Genomic DNA, 20,000 nt, shown 5'->3' on the forward strand with positions numbered 1-20,000 from the left:
GATTGATGACGTTACCGGCGGCTGGCTCGGTTAGGGTTCCTCCTCCCCCTACCCCCTCCCTTCCTCCCTCCCTCCTTCCCAATGACCCCCTTTCTTAACCTCCTCCTACCCTTTACGGTGAAAGATCTTTGCAGGGTGCAGTGGGACGGCTAATGCTTAACCTGATAAAACATGAATTTCCTGATACCTGATACCTACTCCCTCGGCGGGGGAAGGCTTGTCTGGTACTAGACTCTCCCTTCTTTCCCTCCCACCCTCCCTCCCTCCCTCCCTCCCCTCCCACTCAACCATCAACCCAAACCCGGAATTTACAACAAGCTTAAGCCCCCCCCCCCCACCCTCCCAAGAGTTTTTTTTTTTATACGTCTGACCAAATCTTAATCCAAACACCGAGCTGAAGACTAAACCTCTGCGCTCAATTAACATGGCAGACAAAACCAAGCAGTCAAGACATAAATGCGTTTCCAATTAAAATAAAAAGTCAAATAAAAAATAGTCAAGTAAAATGAGTCACACAAACTACAAAAATAGTCAAATAAAATCAAATAAAAACAGACAAATGAGCCATCTATTAACTTTGTATCCACCGATTAGAAGGGTGACAAGAAACCTGGCCATGAAGAGTCGATCTATCACAGTAGATAATGCGCTCATTCAGGCCAAACCAACAAAGCGAGAAAGTCGGCGTTGAGTCACGGAGAGTGAAGAATGGAGAGAGGGAAGGAGGGAGGAAGAGAGGGAAGGAGGGAGGAAGAGAGGGAAGGAGGGAGGAAGAGAGGGAAGGAGGGAGGAAGAGAGGGAAGGAGGGAGGAAGAGAGGGAAGGAGGGAGGAAGAGAGGGAAGGAGGGAGGAAGAGAGGGAAGGAGGGTGGAAGGAAGGAGGGTGGAAGGAAGGAGGAAGAGAGGGAAGGAGGAAAGAGAAGGGAAGGAGGGAGGAAGAGGGAAGGAGGGAGGAAGGGAGAGAGAGGAAGAGGGAGGGAGGGAGGAAAGAAGAGAGGGATAGAGAGAGAGAGAGAGAGAGAGAGAGAGAGAGAGAGAGAGAGAGAGAGAGAGAGAGAGAGAGAGAGAGAGAGAGAGAGAGAGAGAGAGAGAGAGAGAGAGAGAGAGAGAGAGAGAGAGAGAGAGAGAGGGGGGGGGGGTGAGGCGGAAAGTGTGCGGTCGTATGTGTGTGTCACGTCTGAGCTACTTTCTTTTGTGGTCATCTTTCCCATGCGAAACAACTGCCAAATCTGGATCGTGCGATTGCTCCGTCTCCAGCTCACGCTCAGATAATCAAGCTCCTATTCTCACAACAATCACCCACTTTTCAATTCACCTTTTCATCATGACAACGACATTTCTACTATGACGGCACCCAATAATTAAAAATACGCAATGCAATGACAATCCTTAATTAACCAGTCCTCCCTGCACACAAACCCAAAGAGAAAACCCTAACTGGACAGTCCTTCCAAGTGCTTCTCTACCGACGTCATCGCTTAAGCAAATCGGTGCCAATTAACTCGATCGAAGAAAATTCCACGCGATCAGATCAGGCGAGGGGCGTATTTTGTTTTGAGAGAGATATTTCGTCTACGTCGGTTGCGAAAGGAAACATGAACAGCAGTGTCGGAAAAGAATCCTTACGTCTGTATTTCTTATCATTCCATTGCGTGGCTATCTAGTCCGTCCCACCCATCCTACAACCAGACGTCATCGATAGAAAATGTCTAACGGATCAGCGCCACTACTCCGTCCACTATTGTTTGCCCCTTCATCAGTCCTGCTCCCCCTCCCCCCTTTCCACTGCAAGCGCATCGTAAGGCATTTGTTCCCCGTCATTTAACAATGGGCAATTATCTATTCTTACGGTGCTCATTCCGGGTGTTAACAAAGCCGCGACCAACGGAGATGTGCCGCTCGCACATCCCAAGCACTTCTACTAACTTTCTCCCTTTCCCCTTGCCTCTGGTCCTCCATCCCCCATGCCCCTGGCCCTCCATTTCCCTTGCCCCTGGCCCTTTTCCCCCTGCCCCTGCTCCTGCCCCTCTGCGCGCCGTAGCATTCCCGCCAGCGAAGCAAAGGTGTTGGTCAACCGTGACAAGATGCCATGAACTGTGACGACGACCCCTGCGGTCTTTGCATTACTCTGCGGTACGTGACCCCCTTATGAATGCCACGATTCGCGTATAATGTACTTTTCTAATTGAGGTAGTCTATAAACTAGGGTAAATATTAGAGCAAGAGCAATCACGATAATTGTAGCACTAACAATAATAAAAGAACACAGTTCTATGAAGCGAATCACAGCACACCCTAGCAATAAACAAAGATAATTTCTCCCCATAATATACATGAGCGGAGGAAATGACTCCCTTTAGTTCACATGACTGTCCTGGCCCATGGTATTATTCGTTCATACGATAAAATTCCCTCTTCATGACAAACTGGCTTACTAAATAGGCTACCGACTGCTTCCCCCCCCCCCTTCCATCCACTATGGACATGGCTTAGTAACTGAAGAACCACACACTTTTCATGTTGTAATATGTGATTTGTATCACTGTAGGGTAAAGACGAGTAAATGAATAGATGAATAGATGAATGAATGGATGAATGGAGTGAATTAGTACATGAATGGACGGTGGTATGAGGAAGGGAAATAAGAAGCGAAGGAGATCAAAAAACGATATGAAACATGTTCCTCCAAGAATGGGACAATACAAAAGCAGTATTGCAAAGGGCTTCCGCTAAAACGTACATCCCAGTCTCGAAATACCACGGCATTGTATAAGAAAATCCACCGTCCCAACAGCAGAGATGACAACCAGCCTCCCGAAAGGCCGAGGTTACAACAGGTGATAAAAAGATATATCACCGGAAACCTTTTAAGATGTCACGTCCACAGGAAACTTTCGCAAGAATGTAATCTTTCCCTGCTCTCTCTCTCTCTCTCTCTCTCTCTCTCTCTCTCTCTCTCTCTCTCTCTCTCTCTCTCTCTCTCTCTCTCTCTCTCTCTCTTTGTTTCTCTCTATCTCTCTCTTTCTAGAAATTTTATCTTCAGAATTATACGGTGGTGAGTGCACAAGAGAGAAAATAAAAGAATTTATTTCTATATTTATTATACAGATGTATAGTTATATATAGTTCTTAAAAAAACATAAGCATTTGTTGCCCTACCTTACAATGCCCAAAAACTAAAATACATCGCACTCTGAGTCTCATTCATTATGGCTCCTCAACTATTGCGGGCGGTGACTATAACTACGAAGCCGCTATTGTAAAGCCTTAGAAACGGTTTCCTGTTTGTCTCCTCATTCATGCTAAGAGACCTCTACGAGTGGATACAGGAGGGGGGGGCGAGAGCAAGCTTTTTCTTCTGAAAGCAGATTATGACAATGTCGTTGCTTTTACAAAATCCAAACATCCAGATTTCACCAGAGATTTCTTTCCTTAATCGTTCCCGGATTTGACCGCCAATTTTTCTGGTTTTCTACCAAACCAACGCATTACATCCCCGCTTTCCCCGAGACCCATTCACTTGTCATTATAAATCTCCAGTCACAGCAACCTCCCTCCTTTACATGTCTTTTCCCTCACAATTCATGAGGAACTGCCACGACATATCGTGCACATGGCATGTCACGATTCTCGTCACGAGGAAATATTTCATCAAAGGAAAAGAGCCAATCTAGTCTCATAAATCACAGACAATGCTGCCTGATTCCCATAATTCCGAAGGACCAAAAACTACCGCGACACAGTCCTACTTGGGAGAAAAAAATCGAAATCGCAAAATACTGTACGGCAGCAATCATGCACAGAGTGAACAAAACGTCGGCCATATTGCGTGACGAAGCCCCACCGGCGGGGACCCGCTGTAAATACCTCCGTAATATCGCGACTCCTCCCTTCTCCTCCCCTCCTCTACCATTACACCTCCCCACCCTCCTCCCTAACCCTTACTTCTCCCTCCCTTCCCCTTCCCCTTCCCCTACACCCTGTCACACCCTATTCGCGGTGTAGTTACGGCTGTGAAGGCGTTCCCGTTTCTGTGTTTCTTTTCTTCTTGGTCCAGAAGTCTAAAGACACGCCCACCCGCAAAGAAAATGGATAAGGAAAATGGAATGGCTTTACGTGAAGAAAGAAGGAAAGGAGGCCGGATAACGAATAGTTCAAGGCAAAACTTCAACAAAGAATGATATATATACATACGAAATATAAAACATGGAAAGGGTGAAACAAAGAAAAGTCAATCCCTACCAAGGAGAGGGTGGAGGACCGGATGAAAGGGGAGGAGAGGAGGAAGGAAGAGAGAGCACAAGAAGGAAATCGTCGACCACTCTCTTCACGAGGAAAACAAAACAACAACCTTCACTCTGGGAAAGCGGTCTTTGACGCGAGGGAAAGAACGCACGACCACTTTCACTCCTCGGCGTCCACGGGAGGAAATCGTTGCGACTAAAACCCACAATGGAAGATCAGGTACCTTTTTTCCCCTCCCGTTCACGACCTGCTCTTAATCGATTGGACCTCGTTAACGAAGAGGTCGCCATTAGAGATAAACTCCCATTGATCTTTGATATTAAAAGACGCACACGAGAAGACTAGGGAGGAGTTTATCAAAGGGAAGGATGCAGGAAACGCCACTGATAAACCCGTCACGTCGACCGATTCAACACAAAGCGATACACAAAAGTGAGCAACCGTCTAGTCCCGCTCTCCCAGCACGGCTGTCACTGCCAAAAGGTGCCACCGCTGGTCGTGACGCTGGTCGGCTATCGAGCGGTCTGGCACTGGGGGGCCCCCCTTGTTTATTGCAGGTGAATTATTTATCCTAATGGCGAGCACTACTAGGTTCCCGTTGCGAAAATTTATGTCTTATAAGAACTCATTTTTCCGACAAAGGGAGAAAGGGTTAGGTTATATTAGCTATTTTGGGGTCTCGGATTTAGTAGAAAAAAACACGGAAAACCCTAACCGACACACGCAGCTATAGTTTCTTTAAAAATTTGACAAACCTTATGCTTACCGGCTTGAAAACAAAAACAATCGGGATGACGGAAGCGGACAACAACCAGGGCGAACAAGCAAAGTAACTTGCAGTCTCGTTACCCGCTAGAGCCGGCCCGCAGCGTTACCAGTCGGGCGTGTAACGGTTACCAAGGTTCGGGGTGACGCCCACGTGGCCGCCCGCAAGTAACAGTCAGTCCCACTAGGTCTTGTCACGGCCGATCTTGCAGCCATGTGTATATCGCCCCCGACGCCTTAGAATTCAAGATACTGGCAACGGAATCTATCAGAATTCTGGCATTTCTTGAAATCATCATTGTTGTTGTTGTTGTTGAAGCTATTGTTTATGTTAGGAATATCTCAAAAATATGTTTCAAATTGGAAAGTCACTGGTGGAATGAAAATGAGAAGACAGCAAAGGTGAAATGAAAAAGAAACGGTGACTTGAAAAAGAGACCATGAAAAGGCGGGGAAAAAGACATTTTTAAAAGTTTATTGCAGAACAAAGATGTTAGAGAAAAGATTTTAAAATATTTACAGTGTTCACTTCTCTTCAAAACTGACAAATTTTGGAGTCCGCAAAACGAAAAGTTTGACATGATAGTGGCATAGAAGCTAGAAGTAATGGGGGAAGGGGAAGGGGAAGGGGAAGGGGGGAGAGGGAGATGGATAGAGAGAGAGAGAGAGAGAGAGAGAGAGAGAGAGAGAGAGAGAGAGAGAGAGAGAGAGAGAGAGAGAGAGAGAGAGAGAGAGAGAGAGAGAGAGAGAAAGGGAGAGAGAAAGGGAGAGAGAAAGGGAGAGAGAAAGGGGGGAGGGGGGAAGAGAAGCAAAGGGTAAAAGAATAAAAGAAATCTACAACGAAATGAAATACACAAAAAGTTCATAAATGAATGAATCACGAGAAAAAAAAAACGAAAAAAAAATCAAACGAAAATGGGTCATTCTGTGCATGTCATTAGAACAAAATTCACGAATAAGTAAGAGGAGGAGCTGGTGGTGACGTCACATATCTCGAAGACTCCCGAATTTCTCCGCACCGAACGAATTCCTCGCACACAAGGTAATTGCAGGAGGAGCGGCACGTGTTGCAATGTGCAGGGGTGAGAAACGGGCGTAGTCGGGAGGATGCGGGCGTGCAACAGGGACCGCCTTTATGTTGTTGTTTTTTTTCCTTTAGGATGAATATATATTTGCATAACACTGACCTATATAATTGGGAAAAAAAATAGTTTGCGAAATTCTGGTCACGTTAGCAGGTTTTGCAATGAATCTGATCTTATGATTTGCAATGGCAGTGTTCTCTCAATTTGTCACGGGAAATCAATATCTCGGTCCGGAAACGTTACAACATGTTCTTTAAAACTAATATATAGTTTGGTATGATAGGACGAGGATAAGAATATTTAAAGTTTGAATGGAAAGGAGCGGGAGCGGAGATTATCAACAGTAAATTAATATCAGGTCCATTATCAGCAAATTCCTATAATAACAGGTGTCAGCAACATCGAATCCCCCTGCCTTCCCCTCCCCTTTCTCTCCACCCTCTTTTCCTACCCACTTCATTCCCTACCCATACCCCTTTCCTCTTTTCCTTCTTTTCCTCTCCTCTCCCCTTTCCCCTTCCTCCCCCACCCTTCTTCCCGACTCATTTCCTTCCCCTTTCCCCTTTATCTTCCCCCTCTCCCCTCTCCCCTCTCCTCCCCCAAGTATCCCCTACCCCTAACCTTAGCACCCCCCCCCCCCAAGCCTCGGAAGGGTCATGCGGTCAAAGCATCGTAACGCGAGAGGAACCGCATCTATTTTTCCTCCCAGCCTCCTTCACCTTGTCTTCGGGTCTCCCTCTCCTCGCCCTTGCTTTTACGATCGTCTGTCCCGCTCGTCTTACAAGCGCCGCCACAAGGACAGGTTGTCGTTAAAAGGGGCAGTAAGTGCGGTCTGTGTGTGTGTGTGTGTGTGTGTGTGTGTGTGTGTGTGTGTGTGTGTGTGTGTGTGTGTGTGTGTGTGTGTGTGTGTGTGTGTGTGTGTGTGTGTGTGTGTGTGTGTGTGTGTGTGTGTGTGTGTGTGTGTGTGTGTGTGTGTGTGAGAGGGAGAGGGAGAGGGAGAGGGAGAGGGAGAGGGAGAGGGAGAGGGAGAGGGAGAGGGAGAGGGAGAGGGAGAGAGAGAGAGAGAGAGAGAGAGAGAGAGAGAAAGAGAGAGAGAGAGAGAGAGAGAGAGAGAGAGAGGGAGAGAGCGAGCGAGGGAGAGAGAGAGGGAGAGAGAGAGCGAGCGAGGGGGAGAGAGAGAGCGAGCGAGCGAGCGAGCGAGCGAGCAAGCAAGAGAGAGAGAGAGAGAGACAGAGAAATGCACATGCTAGTCCTGCAATAGGTATCTAATTGCATACACAATCAAAACCATGAACGAAGTATATATATCAAGTGTACATTTCCTCCTTTATCAACTGCCTCAACACACAAAAACAAACTCCTGACAACAGCGTCCTTAAACGAGGCAAGACTCGCAACGGAGACATAACAGACACTTGGTAGAGCTATATCATGCTACAGAATACTTCGCGCCTTGTGTGTGTTGATTCTGCATCTGTTCAACGTGCTGCCCCATTTACGTGCATGGTGTTCTTCATGCTCAGTTTGTTTCCAAAGAATAAGTTCATGTTGCTTAAAAAAAACCGTAAAATACGATGTTAGGCTTGAGATGCCAGCAAGCAAAACTTGTTGTGCTTATAGTTACCGATTCGTTGACTTTCGTAATCGAACCGTGCCCATCTTATAGCTCAAAGAACGAGGTGAATATTGACGAGTATAGATATTCACTGCGAGAACGAGTGGACACAAACAAAACTTGCTTGTGACCACAGCGACAGCGACAATTAAAATTAATTGGTGGCATAGTGGTAATCGCAGGGTAATGAATAGTTAGTTAGCTGCAGTATGCATAGTATGCAGGCATGCGTTCGCCATGTGTTTGCTTATTCACATATATAACACAGTCAAAGTGACCTTGACGGGCTGGAGTACATTGACCTCTCTGATCAACCTTGCCATCCCCGCTACCGGAAGATGCCACAACTGGGCCCATTGTATTTCCATTTTCGAAGTTCTGCTGAAGCAACAACATTGCTTGCGAATCACAGAGGACATGAGGAGGGCGAGACGATAATATATTCTGTTGTAACATGATACCGCTTGTTTACTCATATACACATACATATATAAATACATTATATATAAGTATACATACATACATACATACATAAATATATACATGCATATATATACATACATGTGCATATATATATATATATATATATATATATATATATATATATATATATATATATATATATATATATATATATATATATATATATATATATATATATATATATATATATATATATATATATATATATATATATATATATATATATATATATATATATATATATATATATATATATATATATATATATATATATATATATATATATATATATATATATATATATATATATATATATATATATATATATATATATATATATATATATATATATATATATATATATATATATATATATATATATATATATATATATATATATATATATATATATATATATATATATATATATATATATATATATATATATATATATATATATATATATATATATATATATATATATATATATATATATATATATATATATATATATATATATATATATATATATATATATATATATATATATATATATATATATATATATATATATATATATATATATATATATATATATATATATATATATATATATATATATATATATATATATATATATATATATATATATATATATATATATATATATATATATATATATATATATATATATATATATATATATATATATATATATATATATATATATATATATATATATATATATATATATATATATATATATATATATATATATATATATATATATATATATATATATATATATATATATATATATATATATATATATATATATATATATATATATATATATATATATATATATATATATATATATATATATATATATATATATATATATATATATATATATATATATATATATATATATATATATATATATATATATATATATATATATATATATATATATATATATATATATATATATATATATATATATATATATATATATATATATATATATATATATATATATATATATATATATATATATATATATATATATATATATATATATATATATATATATATATATATATATATATATATATATATATATATATATATATATATATATATATATATATATATATATATATATATATATATATATATATATATATATATATATATATATATATATATATATATATATATATATATATATATATATATATATATATATATATATATATATATATATATATATATATATATATATATATATATATATATATATATATATATATATATATATATATATATATATATATATATATATATATATATATATATATATATATATATATATATATATATATATATATATATATATATATATATATATATATATATATATATATATATATATATATATATATATATATATATATATATATATATATATATATATATATATATATATATATATATATATATATATATATATATATATATATATATATATATATATATATATATATATATATATATATATATATATATATATATATATATATATATATATATATATATATATATATATATATATATATATATATATATATATATATATATATATATATATATATATATATATATATATATATATATATATATATATATATATATATATATATATATATATATATATATATATATATATATATATATATATATATATATATATATATATATATATATATATATATATATATATATATATATATATATATATATATATATATATATATATATATATATATATATATATATATATATATATATATATATATATATATATATATATATATATATATATATATGTATATGTTTATATATATATATATATATATATATATATATATATATATATATATATATATATATATATATATATATATATATATATATATATATATATATATATATATATAAATATATATATAAATATATATATAAATGTATATATATATATATACATATATATATATATATATATATATATATTATAAAGATATATAAAGATATATATAAAGATATATATACATATATATATATATAAAGATATATATATAAATATATATATACATACATATATATATAGAGAGAGAGAGTGACTAAAAGAGAAAGAGGGAGACGATAAAAGTTAGCGAGTATTACAGGTGTCATCAAGAGTTTCCTCCCACCTCTCTCGCCTCCGTGACCTCAGCGAGATGACAGATGGGTGAGTGCGAGGGCGGCGCCTGCTCACCCGAGCTGCAAGGGTAACGCAAGAGTAATGTCCCGATAGTGATGTTACAAGAAGGGACGCACCACTTTTTCACCACGCATCATCAGTGGGAAACTCAGTAATCCAAGGACATGGTTTGCTGATGACACTGCAGTTGTCGTCGCAGCGGCGGATGCGAGAGCTCCCATTGTCAGGGGTCAGCAGCATCAGCAGCAGAAAAGCCTCAACCCGGATATAGCTGGTGACCCGCGCCGGATGTGAGGCGGTTGGGAAGGTCACCTCCCATGGCAGCTCCATCGTGCCACAATGAGACTATTTTTGCTCGCGTGTAATTGGGAAATTGGTAGGTCGACGTTCTACACGTCAGGTGACAAGTAGCGGTTTCTGGCTGGTCGACAATCCAACGTGCGGTGACGGTCAGGGTCGAAAATATAAATTTCGATGACTAAAGATTTTCGACTGTGGTGAACCTTAGAAAGATCAGGCATCTTTGGTGTCACGCATTAGTAGAAATGAAGCCATAACATCATCTGGATATCGACAGTGTTTACTGCACTTGCGTTTCTCAAGAGAATCACTGACTATAGTCCTAAATACAAACATGTAATCCTCCCTTGAACACAATGACCTATAAGCTTATCCCATATTTCCCCTCCACGACACAATCCCTGCTACACCCACCTAACGCCAACGAATAAGAAACAGTCGTCCCACTTCGATAAACCCGCCAACCCTGCTCCCTTGAAGCCAGAGGAACCCTGCAACTCATCATAAACTCTTTGGGCATCTTGACACCTACCTTGCTTGACGGAGACATATCGGGTGTTGAGGACGGCGCCAAAGGATGCTTGAGGTAGGGAGTCCTCCAAAGCGAAGAGCTCGTCCTTGGTGACTGTGTTGGAGCGGGACTTGAGCACTGCCCGGGAGCCGATGGGGCTCAGGTACTGACCCTGGGGGAAGAAACAAAGGCACTTTTCGTCAGAAATAGGATGGATGTGAATAATCATTCGCATTTGCAATTAATTCCTACCAATTAAACATTCTACTTTCACTTTGCATTCGATTATATATTTTAAAAATATATATTCATAGATATAATGTTGCAAATGTGCTTTTGAATTGCATAAGGAAGCAAAAATCATAACAGGCCTGTCAGTATACCTGATGATCCCTGAGGGCGAGCGAGCCATGGTGGTACTCGAGGCAGAAGAGAGATTCGCGCACGCACTGGGAGTTGAGCTTCCCGTCGAGGTAGAGGTACTTGTTGTTGCTGGTGTGAATGGCGTATTTATGGTCTCTGAACTCGAGGGTGAAGAGCGTGTCCTCGCCCCAAGGCACGTTGGCGTCGACCTCGATCTCGGTGCCTTCCTCGTTCAGGTGGGCGTACCTCTTGCGACCCAGGGACCGGAGGTTGACCTTCGGGAGATAGGCACTTGTTTTAATACTTTCTGGAACGCATGTCCTACACATGAACCTCACGGTATGCCAATATGTAGGAAACAAAACTGAAAATAACAAGCATTCGGTATTACCTGAGGCCTGGCAGCGAGGTGGATGGTCCAGAGCTCGGCGTCGGTGGGCACCTTGGCAGTGCAGATGAGCTTGTCCCCGGCGGCACCGAGGAAGTAGCCACGGGTCACGTTGCGGAGTGCCCAGCGGCCGTGCTCGTCGTCGGTCACTGACACCTCGAACATGCAAGAAACGTCGCGGTCTTCGCTCTCACATGTCACGTTCCCGTACTGTCAAGGGAAGCAGAGACACCGTGTTAATGGTCAGGAAGAGGAGATGACTATTCCGCGTTGCTTGTGCACTGTTTTATTTGGGAGCAGATCGGAGGATTTGTTCCCCTATCTAAGTAAAACAAAGTAGATATTTCGATTCCGAATATATTTAAGGATAAAAGCTTAATGAATGGCATCACCTAACAATACAAGTTATACCAGTAAGATTTCTAAATGAACATATAATCATCTACATGAGTTTGATAAATATCAATAAAAAAAATTGAAAAATATCTTACCTGGTCGACAGACAGGTACTTGTCCAGATGAGACTTGAAGGCGATGAGGTCTTTCTCGGCAGGTTCTAAGGTCCACATCTGTTTCTTTTTAAGCGAGACGCCTGTGAATAGCAGAATACGTACAAGATCAACCAAAAGCTACGTCTACGTAAACACGATGCATTATCCTCCTCTATACTTTTTCTATTGCAACCAAAGGCCCACCATCGGGACCCAGCGAGCAAAGGGCATCAGTTCTCACCATTGGCGTTGATCTTGAAGCCGAAGGTCTCGGCGGTGAGGTACTTGGCCTTGGCGTTGATGAGGCCGATGGTCCAGCACCCGGAGCTCCCTGGTCCGTTCATCTCGCCGCACCCGTTTAAGCCGTTAACGCCGTTCAGACGAGACATCTGTCAACAGGGAGAAGGGAGACGGTTAGGCAATCACCGAAAGCAGCGGGCGTCTTCGCTCCGTCTGGCAAGCAGCGCCGCGACACGACAGCTCAATCAAGTGGCCTGGAACGCCATGCGCGTCGAGGCTTCACTAACCCATTCGTCTCGAGTCATGCGAGTCATGACACCATCATGCATTGTGTTCCATACCGGAACTGAATTACATGACCCTGCTGTGAATCGCTGGAAACTGAAATAACGCATTCCCTCCCCTGCGCTGGTGCGAGATGATCCATGCAACTCCCATACCTTGGGCCTGCGGTTAATTTGCTGACATATCAGCACTTTTTATAACCAATACCGTCACCCACACAAATATTTTAAAAAATAACAATAAGCTTTTTTTCTCATTTATATGTCCTTAGTTTATAAAGCAGCACGTCTTCCTTGTTCACTTTAAACTATGCCAAATTGTAGACAAGGTTTCTCGGACGAATAAGCCAAAAACTTCCGACTACATTTCAAGACAAACATTGGTGTGTAATGCACCGCCTGCTCATTTCAACATATTCACTGCAATCACCAATGAGTGACCAGTCACTTCGAAAAAATATCCTTAACTCAGCTCAGTCTCTGCTGCAACACATACACAATATATTCGCAGGCTCGAGGCTCCTTGTCATATCATCTGCCCGTGTTGTGATTTCAAACACCAAAGGGTTAGTACGCATGGTAAAAGTTATTCACTGACAGGTCGTACCGCGGTGGGTGACTCCATGTTGGTCGTTGGTCCCAAGTCCTCCGACTAACTCCAGTGCACGCGTTACATGTAGGCCAATCGTCCAACCACCTTTCTAGCCCCACCCCTCCCCCACCCCCTCCCAGATCCCCACGTCCTGACCAGCTAACTACCACAACAAACCCGCAACTGTTCCGCAAGACAAATTGTTGCCATGTATCGCATAAAACTAGCATTTTGAGGAATTGCGGCGAAAAGGTGAAACACAATTACACAGCGATGGATCAACTTCAATTGACCACACAAAACGCATCATCATTTCTCTAAATCGCTCTTACAGAAATAACAATGGAACGATCGGGACAAAATATTGACGATTACATCACCGCAAGTAATGAGAACCAATTCGAGGAGATGATGTGCCATCACGCCCTGATAATTCTGTATCATAACCTAACCAAATCAATTTATATGTTATTCAAGCACGTCATAATACAACGGCACTCCTAGCTGCATTTGTGACTGCGAAAGAAAACACGGCATCCAACAGCCTTTGTCTGCATGAAGGAATGTCAGTTTCTGAAAACCGCAGGTGATCGGTGGCAGGGTGTGGGCGGCCACCACTTCTATTTTCGCGTTTCAGTGCTTGCATAAGATGAGTCATTTTCTGTTAGAATCTTCAAATCTTTAGAATCCACGAGGACATATATCATCTGGTGACAAGCTATGTCTTTAATAACCATCAAAACAAGACCAAGCAATTTAACATCAAACGCCGCGAGTGCAGCGTCCGTGACTCTCCGGTAGACGCGTTTTGCTACCGTCGGAATGTTCGTAATACTAAGCACAAATAACTAAGTATGACTTGCACTCTCGAGGCGAGTCACTGCACTTCCCTTTGAGTGCGCCGTCTCGCTCGGTACCCATCAACCTATTTCACCAACGCTCTGCTCTGCTGGCTGAAAAAAGCAAGACATGCCCAGGTTCTGCCCTATATTTAAATGTCCATATGCGCTTGCCTATTCCGAACGGACAACCCTGAACCGCATGGCAACACTTCTTGCCTGCGGGACAACGTCTACAACGCTTTAAACGTTTTTTATCTTTGCAACCGGAGGGACGGGGAAATTTCCACTCCCGCGGGTTGCAAAGGGAAGTTCGAAGACAAAGCAACGCGATGGCCGCCCACGCCTCCGCCCTTGATACCCGGAGAGCAAATTCGCAGATTTTTGCTTGTAAATGACACTGCATGTTAATCGAAACTATGACAAACTACATTTCTATCAAAATAACCATACAAGATGCGATTTCATCTCTGTATCGGAGCCCCTTGACACAACTAACACTATTGTGTCAAGTGTTACGGCCATCGGGTGATATGTCTCAGCGTATCTCAACTATACTGTGTTATATTTTACATCACCGAGGTTTCTGTAATTTCTACAGTACACATAACTATATAGATAGATAAACAGATGAATAGATTGTTAGTTCAATCGATAAATAGATTGTTAGATAGATAGATAGATAGGTGTGTGTGTGTGTGTGTGTGTGTGTGTGTGTGTGTGTGTGTGTGTGTGTGTGTGTGTGTGAGAGAGAGAGAGAGAGAGAGAGAGAGAGAGAGAGAGAGAGAGAGAGAGAGAGAGAGAGAGAGAGAGAGAGAGAGAGAGAGAGAGAGAGAGAGAGAGAGAGAGAGAGAGAGAGAGAGAGAGAGAGAGAGAGAGAGAGGCATGAAATAGAAAACATTATGAGATAAAGAAAAAACAACAACAGCAATACAGACGATTGAACCTACTGTGAGTTCCTTAAAAATAAAAAAATAAAAAATAAGTAAAAAGAAAGACGAAACTTTCCTTCCGAAGCCGAAGTGAAAAAGAAAGCCATCTGTCCGCGTAACCCAGGCGAAGGAAAGCACCTCCGGGGCGGGATTTCGTGTCACGGGGGGAGAGCAGATGGCGTGGAAAGCATATGGACGCTGGGGAGAGTCCGCCATCTCGCCACCGACGCCCCAGTTTCCTCCCCATACCACCCCCTCCTCCCTTCCCTCCTCCCCCGCTCCCTTCCCCGAACACGGACTCCCAAGGACACAGCTGTTAGCCATCCTCTCTTCCTTCGAATGCCCCTCCTACCTCCCGGCTCACCCCTCCCTTCCTCCCACCCTCCCACCCCAACGTGCACCTTTTCCGGTTACGCTTTCCTTACCCTCTCCTGCTCTTCCTCCCTCTCTCTTTATCTATTTCTCTTTTCATATTTCTCAAGTTTTTTTATTATTCTTTGTCCCTCTTTCTCTCTTTCTCTTTCTCTCTCTCTCTCTCTCTCTCTCTCTCTCTCTCTCTCTCTCTCTCTCTCTCTCTCTCTCTCTCTCTCTCTCTCTCTCTCTCTCTCTCTCCCTTCCACGCATAGACACACCCACCCACACAAACACACAAAGTCATATATATGAATCTAAACGGAGAACCCAGACTGAGTGTTATTCTCCCACCACCTCTTCTGTCACAATCTCTATTCCCTTCTGACGCCTCGGCCGCTTAGCCACTTTGAGCTGCAGGACGAACCGTTTTACAAAACCGCATCCCAGGTCCAGGTTATAAAAGCAACAACAGCCACGTAACAGTGGTACTCGGCAACAGCCAGTGCGAAGTACTCCCTTTACTCAAACACAGAATGAGCCTAAATGTCGCTTGCACATTATTCTAACCCTGGAGGAAGGGCGGAGACAGGGGAAGGAGGCAGAGGAAGGAGGTGAGAGGTGGAGAGGGGAGGGGAGGGGAGGGAAGAGGAGGGGAAAGGATGGGAGGGAAAGGGAGAGATGGGGAGGGAAGGGTAAGGAAGGGGAGGAGATAGGGGGTTGGAGGGTAGCGGAGAAGAGAGGGTGGTGGTATGGCGAGAGGAGAGTAGGAGGAAAAAGGGGGGATCGGGCAGGGAGAGAAGGGGCGAGAAGGGTGGGAGGGAAGGGGAAAGGAGGAAAGAGGGAGGTGGATGGGAGAGGAGAGGAGGGACCCTGAGGTTTCTTTCAAGGTCTCTACCAAGAAAGAGATTTTCACGCCTGAGGAGTGCGAGTGGAGAGGGAGGGGAGAGGGAGGGGAGATGGTGTGGTGGTGGTGCGAGGCGTTTTAAAACCACGCTAATGAAACCTTTTGAAACGCTCAACCAAAACACATAATTTTTGCAAACTGTAATCAAGGCTTTGAGTTGCGATGTTTTTGTTCTCTCTCTCTCGTTCTTTCATTCTCATTGCAAGGCATTTTTCTTGACCATAGTATCAGATCATGCCAAGAAAATACAAAACAACAATCCATTCTCGATTTTCTAAAATATTTTTCAATAGAAATTGACTATGATTATAACCATTTTACAACTTTCGTACGTCTATATATCAACCCCTCTCACCCCCCACCCCATCCCACCTCCTTTGCATCCCCGTAAACTAATTTCCTGCAACTCCTCCAAAAACATAGTTAATTAGGTTGCCGAGAAAAAGTTAATGAGGATTAGCAACACCATTCTCCAATCAACAGTGCACTGCAACGCTAAACCGGAAACCAACTTTCCAGTTTTACATTGCTGAATAATCAACTGTAAAAAAATAAACTAGAACATGTATTTAAAAAATACAGAAAAAATAGAGTAACATAACAGATAAAAAATAAAACGCAAATCTTCGTATTCTCTCAATCCAATAATACATTTTGGCTTAATCACGAAGATTCACTAAAACGATTATCTCTTGATGTGTGCATGTTGGCGATGCATTACATGAATTGCACGTTATTTCATCTCTTCCAATTTGTGTGTGGGGGAAGGTGGGAGGGAGGAAGAGAGAGAGAGAGAGAGAGAGAGAGAGAGAGAGAGAGAGAGAGAGAGAGAGAGAGAGAGAGAGAGAGAGAGAGAGAGAGAGAGAGAGAGAGAGAGAATGAAAGAGAGAGAGACAGAGAGAAATGGGTGGGGGCATGAGGAAGAGGAAGAGGAAGGGGAAGAGAGGAAGAGAGCGAAAGCGAGAGTTACATATACCGACATAAAGGATTTCAGTGGAAGTCAAAAAAAAAACTAAGTTCACACAGAGAATACATTTAGGAATCACTATAACAATAGTGGGCGTAACAAGGAGAGACTGACGCACACTAAATAAAGTGACCTGCTTTATTCCAGTGCATGGTAACTGTCCATGCATAACAGCGTGTTCTGGTGTTCAGCCTCGCAGCCAGATTGACATGAAAAATTAAAATATTTCAATCTAATGCAAGTCAATGACATGAACACTGTCGCTTTGTAAAGATCAAATTGAATAAAAGAGTATAACAAAAGTCCCAAAGCAGATTTGCATAATAACAACGCAATCAGCCAGCATAATATGATGACCATACGTCAAGAAAACAGCTGGTAGTTAAAGCTCAGCGTCATGTGTGATCTATGGTTCGTCGCCATGTTAAGGAGGCGGCGGTTCAACTGAAGCAGCGAGATAAATTCCCGTCTAACCTAATACGCCCATTTAAACACAAAAGTAAATTAACGGAATACTGGTCTGCATGAAACTGCATCAGGTGTATTTTGGGACATGTATTAGAGGAAAAGTGCATATGATTAATAATCGATAAACAGAATAATAATCAAAATAATAACAATCATAATCAAACGCGTAATGATCGATCGAGATAATAGGCGTTTTTTCGCCTAGGCATCTGCCGCTGGTAAACGAAAACACGTGTATTGATGGCATCACATCCGCACTTCGGCAGCCTCCATATCTATCGATTCATTTCATTAATTCAATTGCGTATGTTATATAGCGCACAAATTTCCAGTTCCGGACTAATTCATATATATATATATATATATATATATATATATATATATATATATATATATATATATATATATATATATATATATATATATATATATATATATATATATATATATGCTAAATATAAAATTGACGATCACTCCTAAACAATATCAACTGATCAATTAAATTAAATTTACTTCCACTTTCTTCATCCATTCTAATATACCAAAGGTAACTCGATTCTGCCTGGCAGATTACACAACGAGACGTGCAAGAAAGCCGACGTTACTCTACACAAGACACTCCACAGTTTCTGCACGACCAACTACACCAAACTCCTTGACTACATGACAGACGAGCAGAAATAACTGACCTAATCTCATTGAAATCGTGGTCACATTCACGAAAGAAGAGCCGCTAAAAAAATAATAAAAATAAAAATAGGTTTGTGGCAAATCCCTGACATTATGCGTCTGTTGTCTGCCTATTATTCAATAACGAAAAGCTGACGGTTGCCACGTTCAGCACGCCGACCACGAACAGTTAGGCAGATTGAGGCTGACAGATGTATATTAAAAATAATAATAATAAAATTCAATGAAGATATAATGAAGATAGAGTGGGGAGTACGTGTGTGTGTATGTATATATGATATACATATATGTAAGGTGTATATATGTAAGGTGTGTAGATATCATACACACAGTATTTAATTGTGTGTGTGGCTACATATAAACATATATATGTACATATATACATATATATACATATAAATATATAAATATATATATATGACTGTGTTTATATATTCATATATAAAAATCGAGAGAGAGAGAGAGAGAGAGAGAGAGAGAGAGAGAGAGAGAGAGAGAGAGAGAGAAAGAAAGAGAAAGAGAAAGAGAAAGAGAAAGAGAAAAAGAAAGAGAGAGAGAGAGAGAGAGAGAGAGAGAGAGAGAGAGAGAGAGAGAGAGAAAGAGAGAAAGAAAGAGAAGAAGAGAGAGAAAGAGAGAGAGAGAGAGAGAGAGAGAGAGAGAGAGAGAGAGAGAGAGAGAGAGAGAGAGAGAGAGAGAGAGAGAGAGAGAGAGAGAGAGAGAGAGGAAAAATATCACCAACGGCCTAACAACCGCCAATTCTTATTAATGAAAGTCGTTGGGTCGCTCCTCCAACGGGGTGTCGTCAATCACCCGACGCGAGCAATCAAGTGGCACTCAGTTTGGCACTCGGCTTGATAAGACTTGATTCCTCACACCCATTAACACTCCGCTGCCTCAGACGCTCTTCATTTCTGGTCGACTTTATCAAACCTTCGTTTTTCTAATCATTTTATCATGTTTCTATTTCGTATACAATCAAAGAATAAATTCATGCAGTTCTTTTTCCCAAATGTGCTGTGAACACCGGGGATTTTGAGCTCCCCCCCCAAGAAATGCAAAGAAGGAGCAATGATGATTGACAGTAATTCAATACACGTACCAATGTCACGGATCCCACGTTACTGGCGGGGACACAAACAGGTCTCCCTTTCGCCCTCGCTCTTAGCATATCTTATGAGGATGCGTTTATTTTCTTTGAGTTACGCGTTCATACTTTGTG

General features: G+C 40.8%; 1 protein-coding gene across 6 annotated transcripts in view; it reads right to left on the reverse strand.

The window, feature by feature from the left end:
- sn (fascin domain-containing protein singed) overlaps nucleotides 1-20,000 on the reverse strand; it is a 145,855-nt gene that overhangs the window by 23,628 nt on the left and 102,227 nt on the right. For 5 of the 6 annotated variants that reach the window (XM_086541879.1, XM_086541880.1, XM_043028197.2 and 2 more), the window contains exons 2-6: nucleotides 12,753-12,900; nucleotides 12,512-12,612; nucleotides 12,024-12,230; nucleotides 11,653-11,907; nucleotides 11,291-11,441 (exon numbers count right to left, since the gene is read on the reverse strand). In XM_086541879.1, coding sequence (XP_086398005.1) covers nucleotides 11,291-11,441; nucleotides 11,653-11,907; nucleotides 12,024-12,230; nucleotides 12,512-12,612; nucleotides 12,753-12,900 — 862 coding nt within the window. Of the gene's footprint in view, nucleotides 1-11,290; nucleotides 11,442-11,652; nucleotides 11,908-12,023; nucleotides 12,231-12,511; nucleotides 12,613-12,752; nucleotides 12,901-13,642; nucleotides 13,737-20,000 lie in introns of those variants that run through there. The other variant, XM_043028198.2, reaches the window with a different exon arrangement.

Source organism: Penaeus japonicus, unplaced genomic scaffold (genome assembly GCF_977035675.1).
Source record: "Penaeus japonicus unplaced genomic scaffold, GWHDUDI00000001_assembly GWHDUDI00000011, whole genome shotgun sequence".
Lineage (NCBI taxonomy): Eukaryota > Metazoa > Arthropoda > Malacostraca > Decapoda > Penaeidae > Penaeus > Penaeus japonicus.